General features: G+C 37.0%; 1 protein-coding gene across 4 annotated transcripts in view; it reads right to left on the bottom strand.

Moving 5' to 3' along the window:
- Positions 1–8,867: 8,867 nt before the first annotated feature.
- Positions 8,868–11,991, bottom strand: part of ADGRB3 (adhesion G protein-coupled receptor B3) — a 734,277-nt gene continuing 731,153 nt past the window's right edge. For all 4 annotated transcript variants that reach the window (XM_045498673.1, XM_045498672.1, XM_045498671.1 and 1 more), the window contains one exon: positions 8,868–9,678. In XM_045498673.1, the coding sequence (XP_045354629.1) occupies positions 9,490–9,678 (189 nt within the window). In that variant the 3' untranslated portion in view covers positions 8,868–9,489. The remainder of the gene's footprint in view (positions 9,679–11,991) is intronic.

The following is an 11,991-nucleotide window of genomic DNA, read 5'->3' as shown; positions in this document are numbered from 1 at the left end:
AGTTTTCCATTAAATAAACGATCTACACAGTCAAACTGTGCTGATGATAAATGCCTGGTCCCTGTTTAGGAGTCCATAGAATGAATTCCTACGAAGTGCCCTCTAGTTTGTTGCCAAACTTGGCAGTGATAGAGATTGTTTTTGACTCTTCCTCTGTGCCTTTCTGTGGCAAAAGAAAAGCACTTGACCCACCCTGCAGCTGGTGTCCCATCCCAAGCACCACTCCACCTAAGTCAATCAGCCTTGGTATAGTTTCATATGCACCCTCTCGTGTTTCCTGCTTTAAGGTAGTCTGGCAAATGAGCTTCCCAGCAAATGAGGACCCAGAGTGGTAAAAGTGCAGGGCTGATAGTTAACTGGAGAGTTTCAATATAAAGCATGGCAAATGGCATGCTTTAGCCTTGTACCTCTCCATGAGGAAAAGTGGGTCCAGTTATCACCTGTCTGATGAATGACCAAAAATGAAATCGTGCAAATAAAGTGTTCTATCCAAAGTCCCCCATCAAACGGGCCATTTAATGTGGCTTATCTGTCTGGAGTTTGGATCTAAGGAACTCTGGAAGTGAAAAGGAAATGGATAGTTGCCAGAAAGCTGGCTACATTCCAAAATCATGACACAGAGTAAAGAAAAGTCCTCAGTGGAACAGCTTCATGGTGGAGGTTTGTTCCTGGTGGAGGTCATTTGATCAGAGTGATTTTTGGAAAAGGTGGCAGCTGAATCTGTCATCTGAAGTGATGAGATGACTGGACTCTGAAGAAGGAGGAGGCTCTGCCATGAATTTGCTCCACTTTTTTTTTTGAATGTTTATTTATTTATTTTGAGAGAGAAAGAGAGAACAGGAGCATAGAAAGGAGCAGAGAGAAAGGGAGAGAGAGAATCCCAAACAGGCTCCGCACTGTCAGTGCAGAGCCCAATGCGGGGCTTGATCTCACAAACTGTGAGGCTTGATCTCACAAACTGTGAGATCATGACCTGAGACGAAATCTGACTGACTGAGCCACCTAGGTGCCCCAAATTTGCTCCATTCTTGATTCCGCTTTTCTGATCCATGGGTCACTGGGAAGTTTAGGCAGCAAAAGTTCTCACCACTTTCTTCCAGTGTTCAATTTCCCTCTATTCCCATGAAAGGGAAAATTGGTGAGGAGCTACCACAAAAAAGCCCTGGACAATCCCCACCACTTACCACTCAGGCTCAGACATGAGATATTAAAGATATTACATGGTCAGAGCTTGTACTGAAATATATCTAAAGCCATTCAAATTAATTTGCTTATATAATTCAAATGACAACTATGCATTATAAATCTGTAATGATATTAAACTATATCTGTAAACATTTCTGGCCAATTTGATATTTGTATCATTACAATTATTAAGCCTGCCATGGGTTAATGCTGAAGAAAGTTATTGGCATAAATTTTTTAAGAACAACATGCTGCTCCTCTCAAAATTGGAAATATTAATTGCTAGAAATTTTGTCCAAAATTTAAGACAGTTTGCTACAGGGAAAAATCACAAGTCTGCTCTTCTTGGGCCAATATTTGAGAGAATTCTAGTAAGCTTCGGATACAGCTAATCTTCCTTTTATGATTATTATGCTCTGTTTTACTTTGATGGGAACTGTATGAGGAGATAAAAACATAAATCCTAAGGCTATCTGTAGCTTTTTTTGTTTTGTTTTTTACCTTTATGATACCCTGGATGATGATGTTTATACATAACATATGTCTTAATTTTATCTTGAGACCAGTTTGTGGTAATTGACTTTCCAAGGGTCAGAGAATTTACAGTGGGAAAAAACCAGGCTGTGTCCTAGCTCCTTCTTCACATTAATGACTTGAGACTACTTCTTGATGAACCATCTTACCATCCCTCTTCCCCAACTTATAGAACAGAAAGATATAAATAATCTCCTGTAGTACCCGCTCTGAATATGACTTTATGCTCATGAGATAATATGGCCGTAAGTGATCTCTCACCCTCTGGTGTGATCATTATCTGCAAGCATGACTTTAAATGCACAATTTCAAAGCCCTAATTACAATTTTTAGTAAATATATAATTGAGTAATTAATACTAATTTGTTACCTTGGGTTATGTTTCAATTGTAGTTTATCCTACAAGATTCACTGAAAATTAAATCACTTCCAAGTTAGATTTTCCATACATACCAAACTAAAAAAAAAAATTAATGAACATAATGTGGTTCAATAATCTGATGACAATATTCTCTAAGCATAAGTTATTATTTTGATGTTCCATGATGTAGAACTTTGGGATCTCAGTCTCTCATATGCCCTTGTGTTGAACCAAACCTAAGTCTGTGTTTTGAGGAAGTTCTTGGTGGTTCTTCCTTGTACTATTTGTACTATTTTGTGTCAGGGGGGTGGTCTTCTGGATATCCATCCATATCTCCTTCATCCTACCCTTAATTCTGCCCTTAATTCATCCCAAATACTTGCCAGCAAGTTTGACCTTGAACTTCATGCTGCCGAAAAGTGATACAATTTTCAGCAGAATTATTTGGAGCTTCAACTCTGGGGCTAGACTGTGAGGATGAATCATGGCTTTGCCATTTGTGATATTGGCAAAATTATGGACCTCAGTTTCTTTATTTGTAAAATGGAAATGACAGAACTTGCTTTAAAGGTTAATTTGTTGGCTTAAATGGATATTTATAAATAGTTGTAAAGTTTCAAAAGCACTAAGAAAGCTTGAGAGTATTACCCAAACCTCTGTTTTGAGAAATTATATTTATGGGTAATTTCTTGAAGTAGAATGTTCTCTTTTTTATTCAGCCATATCATGGGATAACTTTGTACTTGTAGCACAGTTTTTTGACTCTATGAAAAACTGTTTTCAGTGATTGTATTTGGGCGTTAAGTATCTACTTGTATTAGGATTCTCCAAAGAAGCAGAACCAATAGGATGTGTGTATGTATGTGTGTATGTATGTGAACATAGATTTATTTGAAGAAATTGAGTCATTACTTGTGGGCCTGGCAAGTCTAAATCTGGAAGGCAGGATGGCAGCTGGAGACCCATGGAAGAGTTGATATTGCAGCCCTAGTCTGAAGACTGTTTGGGGGAAGAATTTCTTTTTACTTGGGGGACCTCAGTCTTTTTCTCTTAAGACCATTAACTGATTTTGTGAGGCTCACCCACATTATGGAGGGTAATCTGCTTTACTCAAAGTCTGTCTAGTTAAATGTTAATCTCACTTGAAAAATACTTCACAGTGACACCTAGATTGGTGTTTGACCAATATCTAGATACTGTGGTCTAGTCAAGTTGAGACAAAAATTAACCATCACATTTCCCTTTAGGAAAGAACATAAGAATCACCTTTATACAGCTCAGAGGATTTATAAAGAGGTTATTGATAAAGAATTTAATATGTAATTCAGCATGTTTTATGAGAGGCACTTCTTGGTTGGTCTTCTGCTTCTGTAGGGGAAATGAAGGTTTTTATCTTAGGAACACTGTGAACTACATAACTAACTCAGGTTTCCATGTGTACATTAGTCACTGGGTAGCTCAGAGCCATCACTTGGCACAGCTCCAGACAGCAGTCTAGGACCTTGAGGCATACATTTGAGGTACTAAATTAGTCTATGTGTCACTTTGATTGTCTTTGCTCATATTATTTATATATATAATCAGTGTCTTTTCCAAATGTTCCCATTACGTGCTCTTCTTTCTTTTCATTATAAATACATCAAGTTATTGTTATTCTATTTGTTGGTCTGTGTGTCCCCCGAGATGCTAAGTCCCTTGAAATAGGGACCACATTTTGTTCACTGTTGAATCACCACTTCCTAATACAGTATGTAGATAGCAACCAGTTCTAAATAAGTATCTGTTGATTAAATACTGTATATATTTTATAAACACCTTGAATCTACTTCAGGATAAAGCACAGCATACTTACTACATAAAATTATCTTCCAATCTGTATAAAATACCCTAGGAATTTTAGAAATGAAATTCTAGATTTGAGAGAAAAAGAGGTACTAGATAATGCTAGGCATTCATCTGGAAAGTTGAGAAAACTCTGAACTAGTTAAAAGAATAGGATTGGAATGCTGACCTTCAATTCTGATCTTTGTGACTCTTCTCTTTGGATGAAAATTACTTATTAAGGGGCACCTGGGTAGCTCAGTAGGTTGAGCATCTGATTTTGACTCAGGTCATGATCTTGTAGTTTGTGAGTTCAAGCCTCACATAGGGCATGCTGCTGTCAGATTGTCAGCCTGGATCCTGCTTTAGATCCTCTGTCCCCTCTTTGTCCCTCCTCTACTTGTGCTTTCACAAAAATAAGTAAATATTTTTAAAAAATAGAAAAAGAAAATTGCTTATTAAAAGCAAGCTGGCCCCTTTTACTGGAGTTTCATGGTTTTGGTGAGGAGTAAGTTGTACTCACAGACACCCCTCAAAAGGCTTTAAGGCCTTTTACATAGGTGGTTGCTATCAGAAGAATCATTTTCACCATGAATTGCTTGTCTTTATGTAACACTAAGAAATGCTAGATATATCTGGCTAGGTGTTTTGAGGTGACTTTAGTGGATGAAACTCATAGATGAGTCTTATCAATTTAGCTGGTTTTCAGGTGTTGATCTGTTAGTTTACCTATGATCAAGAAGGCCTAAATATTCCCCTTAGCTTAACTAAACTTTAGACAGGCTGCTTCACTCTAGACCACTGGCCTCTCAGACTAGAAAGTCATATGGTATAAATGTACAAGCAGGAGTCCAAATCAAGAGATTGTTGGTAAGGTGAGATTAAAGAAAATTGGGTGTTCTTCCCTAGTTGGTAATATTTACCACTTTGACTTTGGAATTATTTTTGTTTAAAGAGCCATAGCTATTGTCTAATATGAGAAAATCCTTTATTAATCACTACTAGCTGAACATTAATTTTTGAAAAAGTCTTTTCATTCCAGTGGGCTTAGTTTCTTCCCCTATGACAGTGTTGAACTTTACCTGAGCCCTATGCGCTTGGAAAACAGCAATAGTCACGAAGTCCCCGTAGCCTTTCATGTTCTGTGAAACAACTTACTGCAAAGATCCACCCTTCTGTCATTCGATAAGACTCTCAGATGAATCCCCTGTATACTTGTGACAAAGTCAGAAACAGACCCTCCAAATTCCTATTCGTTGTCTCAGAAATTACTAGGGCAATCGTTTGTTCCCACTGACCAGTCTGAACAAACTACTTGCTAACTTAACTTGACCAAACTTTAGTTAGGTGTCTTGCTTTCCACAGGCCCCTAAACTCTGGCCCATCCTTGAGTTTAAATAAGTACTGGAAGACTAGCCAAGCACTGGAAGGTAGAACAATCCCCCCCCAGAGTCGGCTGGCCACAGAGAAAGACACTTCTTGTTCAACTACCTGATCACGCCATCTGCTCACCCTTCTTCCACATCTGGTTCTTTCTAGTCTTGTTGACTCTTCCCTGTAAAAGAAGAGTCCTTTCTGCCTGACATCTGAGATGCTCCTAGATTTTACAGTTGGAGTGTTCTCCCTATTGCAATAGTCTTTACAAATGAAATTTCTCCTTACCTAAGTCTGAATTTGCTTCTTGACACCTGAATATAATTGCCATTTTCATTGACTAACCAAATTTCTTCTATCTCTACATTCTGTGATTCTCAGTTCTGTTGTTGCCAGCCCAGTTATGGATTTAACTACAGAAGTGTTTAGGGGAAGATGATTTTGTCATCCTAGAAAATTTTGTGCAGACTGACATGCTGAAGATATATTTGTTTTCATATTCTTCAGCGAAGTAATATTAATTTATAGAATTTAATTGATTTTGACATAGGTAACTTGAAAAAACTAAAACTTGTAACATTTTCCAAGAAGCTGAGAATGATTTAAAATTTACAATCTAAATTTTCTGAAGCAGTGGTTTATTGACTTCAACTTTTTAAAATTGTGACTGTATGTTTTTAGAGAGTTCTCTGAAGCCAGTCTGAAAGTTCAGGTTGGCCTCTCTCTTCTGTCTCCTGTTGCATATGTGCAAGTAACCACCAAACTAGTGAAACAACAACTACATTTGAAGAGGATTTGCAAGGTAAAGTGGGTGCAATAGAACCACACAATGGACTATAGAACCAAATCTATTTGAGATCGCCTGCTATTTTACTTAGCCATGCTTTTCTGCTACAATTAGCTACTGGCCTCACCACCCCCATGGCAGCTGATGATGCATGTTTTCTGTTTTATGCCTCTACTACCAGCCTGAAGAACATCTCCATGGAATTTGTGGTTATTTGATTTGGGGACTTAATAATCTAGGAGGAACAGTAGAAACTTCATGGTACCATGAGAATGACCCCAGAGTAGAAGAAAGAGGATGTGGGCTCTAACACTATGTGTGTTATTTACTTATGGTGATCTTATGTTGCTTAACCTCTTCTGAGTCTGTTTCTATAGAATAATTAATTCCATCTTCATGTGACAATCTTAAGGGCAAAAAGACAGTATAGTGTAATAAGAGCTTTTAATATTGAAATATTTTTACTTTCACATTTGTATTTTCCATCTTTAGTAGATTGTGAGCTGCCTAAAACAGAGGCCCTATATTCTTCCATCTAGCATAGAGGCAAACACGTCATAGTTATTCAGTAAACACCTTTGGATGAGCAACTTGCTGTGAATGCATGACTGGAAGCAATGCTAAAATAAACTCCGCCAACAATTCAACAGACATTTATTGTGTGAACATTATTGTGCTAGGTCCCTTAAGAGATACAAAAATGGATCAGACATGAATCCTGCCCTCTAGGCACTTACAGTCCACCAGAGGATATCAGAAATGTGTTTAAATAACAAGGTAGAAGTTTCTTTAAAAGTTCTAAGAGAGGTACAGAAGCATTGCCATAAGAGTTAACAGGAGAAATTATTTTTAGCTTGGAGAATCATGAGAACTTTCACGAAGATGAAATATGAGGTGTACCTTGAAGCATAGAAAAAATGTGGATGTAGGGGAAGGGCTACCTCTCCAAGGGCCCAAAGATCTTGGTAGGTCAAGAGTACAGTGGGCTCAGGACTCAGAGGGAATGGCCCAGGGCTGTCTAAGGGGACAGCCGCGAGGCAGTTTTGGTAGAGGACGCGGATGTGCGTGTGCAGTGGAAACTTAGAAGGAGTAGACTCAAAACAGAGCTTCCTTAAAATTAAGATTACTTGATACTTATTGACCTGCCTGTACTTTTTCCCTTCTAGATTAAAAAACAAACAAAAAGCACCACTACAACTTGGCATCTCTCTTAGAGTAACAAATAAGTTACCCTAACATTTTCAAGTATGCAATTTCTGGTTAATTTTCATACAGTAATATTGAGTTACTAGAACTGGAGAAAAATAGAAGTGAAAAAAATATAAGATTTCATTTTATGGCAGTGACTGTTGTAGCTTTACAGGAAATATTAGTCTAATATATTGAATTTGTTTTTTAAACACAGAATTTATGTTTTCAAATATATGCTTATTAAGGGTTTTTTCCAATCAAGATCTTACAGTTTGAAATAGGAAACTGCCTACATGGTTTTCATTCACTCAGTGGGTCACTGAGATGGAGCTAAGCCTGAGTACACATATGTATATCTACACCTACACATAGGTCTGTACATATACATATATGTATATATATATGTGTATTTATAGACACATGAATATAGGAAGAGAATGAGAAATTGATTAAATATTTCTATCACCAGAAAGTCATCTTATAAATTTAATAAGCATTTAATATTACAATTACATTATAATTGGCATGAAGTTTATTCTATAGAAAAATCACTCCTTATGTTATATTCTGATGTTGCTTTTATTTTTTAAAATATGGTTAAAAATATATTTTTAACATCTTTACATTGAGAACATTATAAGTATCTGACAGGAATTCAGCCTGAGCTGGGCATTTTTAAGGCTCTAGCTTAGTGGTGCACTTGAGTGTTGAAGCACCTTTGTCTCTGCCTGGACTCATGGCCTTCAGGGCCGGGTCCCCCAGGTCATGGGTAGCCGGAGCCAGCTCACTTGGGTTTCTGACAGACCACAGAAGACCATGCAGCTTAGGTTTAACGACAAACTAATCTAAATAAACATTCTCAGAAGTTTGAAGACCCCGATCTCCTTTCCACTCCCTATAGTTCCTCAGACTGGAAGTCACAATCTCATCATCCGTTAAAAGGATGGCAAAATTGCTGAAATCCTTTGTGCCATGTTTCCTTTCATGAGACTTTGAGAAAGCAGGAGACATCACCGGTGTGGCTTTCCACAACAGAGGACACTGGGGGCCCTTTTGTAGTTAGCTCACCTCAGACTTCCCACTTTTCAAACCAGAGATAAAGCGTCTACCAAACACATCCACACCCCTTTTCCTTCCACTAGAGAATATACAGATAAGATTTTTTTAAAGTCCTGAATAAGTTCATTTTTTGTGTATGCTATGAAGAACTATTGTACAAGTAGTTTCTTTTGTGAAACATGCAATGGACTTCATTACTTCTAATAAACATTTTCCCTGTATTATGTTTTGTCTGGCAACGTACTGTGTCCTACCAGTAGTTGTCTTTTTGCCACAAAAATATAGAAAAAAAACATAATATTTAGGTAAGAGTATGATGGCAGATTTCTGACAAGCCCCATTTACATGGTACATTGTTCCAAAGGATGTTTGAGTAGAAAATACAGAAGCACTATACAAACCTACTATTACATTTGAGAAATCATTAGCCTCAAAGGAGTAATAACGGTATGCTATTAAAACTGTGAATACATTTTCAGTATCTGTATTGAAAAAAAAATTTATAAAGATGTAAATTTCTGTTCAACAAATCCAAAATAAAATGCACTAAAAAACTGATATGTAGACAAAAGTTTATTTACACCATACAACATTTTAAATATTTTATACACAGTTGCAGCAGAGAAAGCTACTCAGAGCTTTCTAGAGAAAACTGCAATAATAAAGATGTGAAATATATTATTCATATAAAAGTGAGATTATTACTTTATTGCATTTAAAGCAATGAAGAATGTAGCTCAACAAACATTCATTTAATGACAAAAACTTTGCTTTTATATTATAAAGTAAAAAGTGTAGTAATGGCCAAACAGACTGTTATAAACTTTAAAAACTGCATAAATATATACATTGTGCTTCATGGTGAAGTTTTTTGAAAACTAAACCATATGAAGCGGTCACAACATGAATCGTTGCTTGAGGTTTATCTATAAAGATTACCTTACAAATCCATTCCACGGGTACTTACAACACAGGATGGTCAGAACTGTACACCTGGTCCTCTCTCCACTAGCCTCACTAGTGAGAAGTTCCCACACGCAAACACCACTGACACTTGGCACATGAAGGTCCTGACAGAGCATAGTCACACTGTCCAGATAGAAATGTCAGGCTTCCCAAGTCTTAAGTGTCAGTGCAAGAAATTTTTTTATGTCCACCTCAGTCCATTTTGACTTTGTTAAACTTCTGTTTGAAAGTCACCCTCCTGCACGTCCAGAGGCAAATTCAGACACTTCTCCCACTCTGCTGGCCTCAGTTCCAAAGCGTCCTTTGCCTCTGTATCTAAGACATTGATTGTGGTGTAATGTTGGTATTCACTGGGGTTTTTGAAAGTGTCCCATGGATTCTTGTTTGGTGCTGGGTTTTCCTGTTGAGAAGAGAGGAGAGGAAAGTCATTTATCTGATGACAAGGATTGCCACTTGTTGAAGTTCCCAGGAAGACAGCATGCTTGTGACCTTAATCCAGTTTGTATGATTCAGAGATGATTTGAAATTGTGGCCAGCTGCAGGAAATGGTTTTGATTTTAGTTTTCTTTCATTGAACAAACTGATGAACACCTTCTTTATGTTATTCTAAGATTTTCCACTAATCAAAGGAATGGAATCATTTTTGAAAGGCAAAGTAGATGATGTTTTGTTTTCAGTGTCTTGTGAGATGTCAGTATAGCTCTATACTCAGGTAGGAAGGAGCGTTAGTGTTAAGACTAAATGTAGAAAATTTGGGGTGCCTGGGTGGCTCAGTTGGTTTAGCGTCCAACTTTTGATTTTGGCTCAGGTCATGATCTCACGGTTCATGGGATCAGGCCCCATAGAGGGCTCTGTGCTATCAGCACGGAGCCTGCTTGGGATTCTCTCTCTTCCTCTTTATCTCAAAATAAATAAACATTTAGATGTAGAAAAATTAAGTATTTTGGCTGAAGCTTTGGTGAGATAAACAAAATTTGAGGATATGTAATGGGGCGTATTATGTAATACGAAAAACTGTCCCCAAACTGGCCATAACTGAATTTCATTAACTTTGCTTAGTTACATACAGATCCAAATTCAAGAAATTATCCTTTTTTAGAATATTAAAATGCTACTGTGTCCCTTGTGTAATCTATTTTCTTCCCTGCTGTAAGTTCCCCACAACTTTCTATATATTTGGGTAACACACTAATTTAGCAAAAATCATTCTTCCCTTCAAAGAGTACAGATTTTTGGAAAATATATCCAGCAATATAAGGGGTTTTAAATAATGTCCACAGGCCAGCCTTCATTATGTTTCATAGTACACACCCTCTTACTACCTAAGATTTAAGATCTGCTTAATTATGACTCCACTCAGACCTTCCATGTTGTAGGGGGTCAATAAATATGAATAGACATTATTCAAAGTTTCCATAGCCTGATATTTTGCTAAGATTTAGCAGTGAACTTATTTTACATAGTGTTATTTAAATATTTCTGTAAAATGAGGGAATTTGAATGTGATAGACTAAGCTGAATAACATCAAAGAACAAGAAGGAAATCATGACTGAATTCTCTTTAGACCAAGTTAGACTACAACACTTAACCAGCTATAATTGTCCTTTATTCCTCCCCCTTCTACCCTAAATTCTAGCCTTCAACTGACTGTAATTAATTAGCAGGGGGAACATAAAACAGGTACTGGAATGATTATCTGGGTTCCCCTGACTATATTAAAAATCGTTCTCAAGTATAGATCAACAGAAGAGACAAACTATAGAAATATTTATCATAACTAGAAATTAAATTATACCCTTCAATACATTAGATAGTTTTTAACACTTATTAGCCTTAATCATGAGGACATACAAGAAAATAGCTACTTGTTAATACATGATAAAATTTTAACCTTTAGGGTATGTGCACGGGATTAATTCTGATTTAGTCTATTATCCTAAAGTATTATGAACTGTATAGTCTTATAACTCTTCCCTTCCCCCTCCTTCCTTGCTCCCTTCAACTAATATTTGTCAGCTGCTCTGTGCTGGGCATCATATTAGACACTCGGGACAATAAAGATGGAAAACCAACATGGTTCACTAGGAAGCATAAGATTTAAAGCCTGACATGCGCAGATCCAAATTCCAGTTGTTCTGTTTCATATGAAGGTAATTCTGAGTAATTGACTTGGTTTCCATGAACCTCAACTTTAACGTTGGCAGAACAGAGATATACTTTGTATTGTGGGCCAAAGGAATTGGCAACATGTGCAGATTACCTATATAGTGGGGTTGCAAAAACAAAAAAGTTAAGGGGCCTAGCATAACACCCAGTATTTAATAAATGGTTACTATATATAATAATACTTACCATAAGGTGTTTATAGTTAAATGAAGGTATAAAATATATAGTTATATCTGTGTCTATAATCTAGGAAAAGTGTGGAAGGAGGGCAGATAAGGGTGGAGATAAGGCTTCCTTTTATGGAAAGCATATAAATTTTTCTGAGAAAAGTGACATTAGAATTGTCATAGAAGGATGAGCTTGGTCATAAAGACGTGTGATTGGAGGTTGGGTGGCTGAACAGGCATGCATACTGAGAAGTAAAAATCCAGAGAACATGCAAATAGGACCACTCTGAGAACAATTTATTTTAGTTGGAATGAAAAAGAACAGAATAACTAGGTAGAAGGTGAACTGAAAGCCAGATCATAAGGGACAATGTATTCC

The sequence above is a fragment of the Leopardus geoffroyi genome, chromosome B2 (assembly GCF_018350155.1).
Source record: "Leopardus geoffroyi isolate Oge1 chromosome B2, O.geoffroyi_Oge1_pat1.0, whole genome shotgun sequence".
In the NCBI taxonomy this organism is placed as follows: domain Eukaryota; kingdom Metazoa; phylum Chordata; class Mammalia; order Carnivora; family Felidae; genus Leopardus; species Leopardus geoffroyi.
The sequence above is the reverse complement of the archived record's forward strand: the minus strand, read 5'-3'. Positions and strand labels throughout refer to the sequence as shown.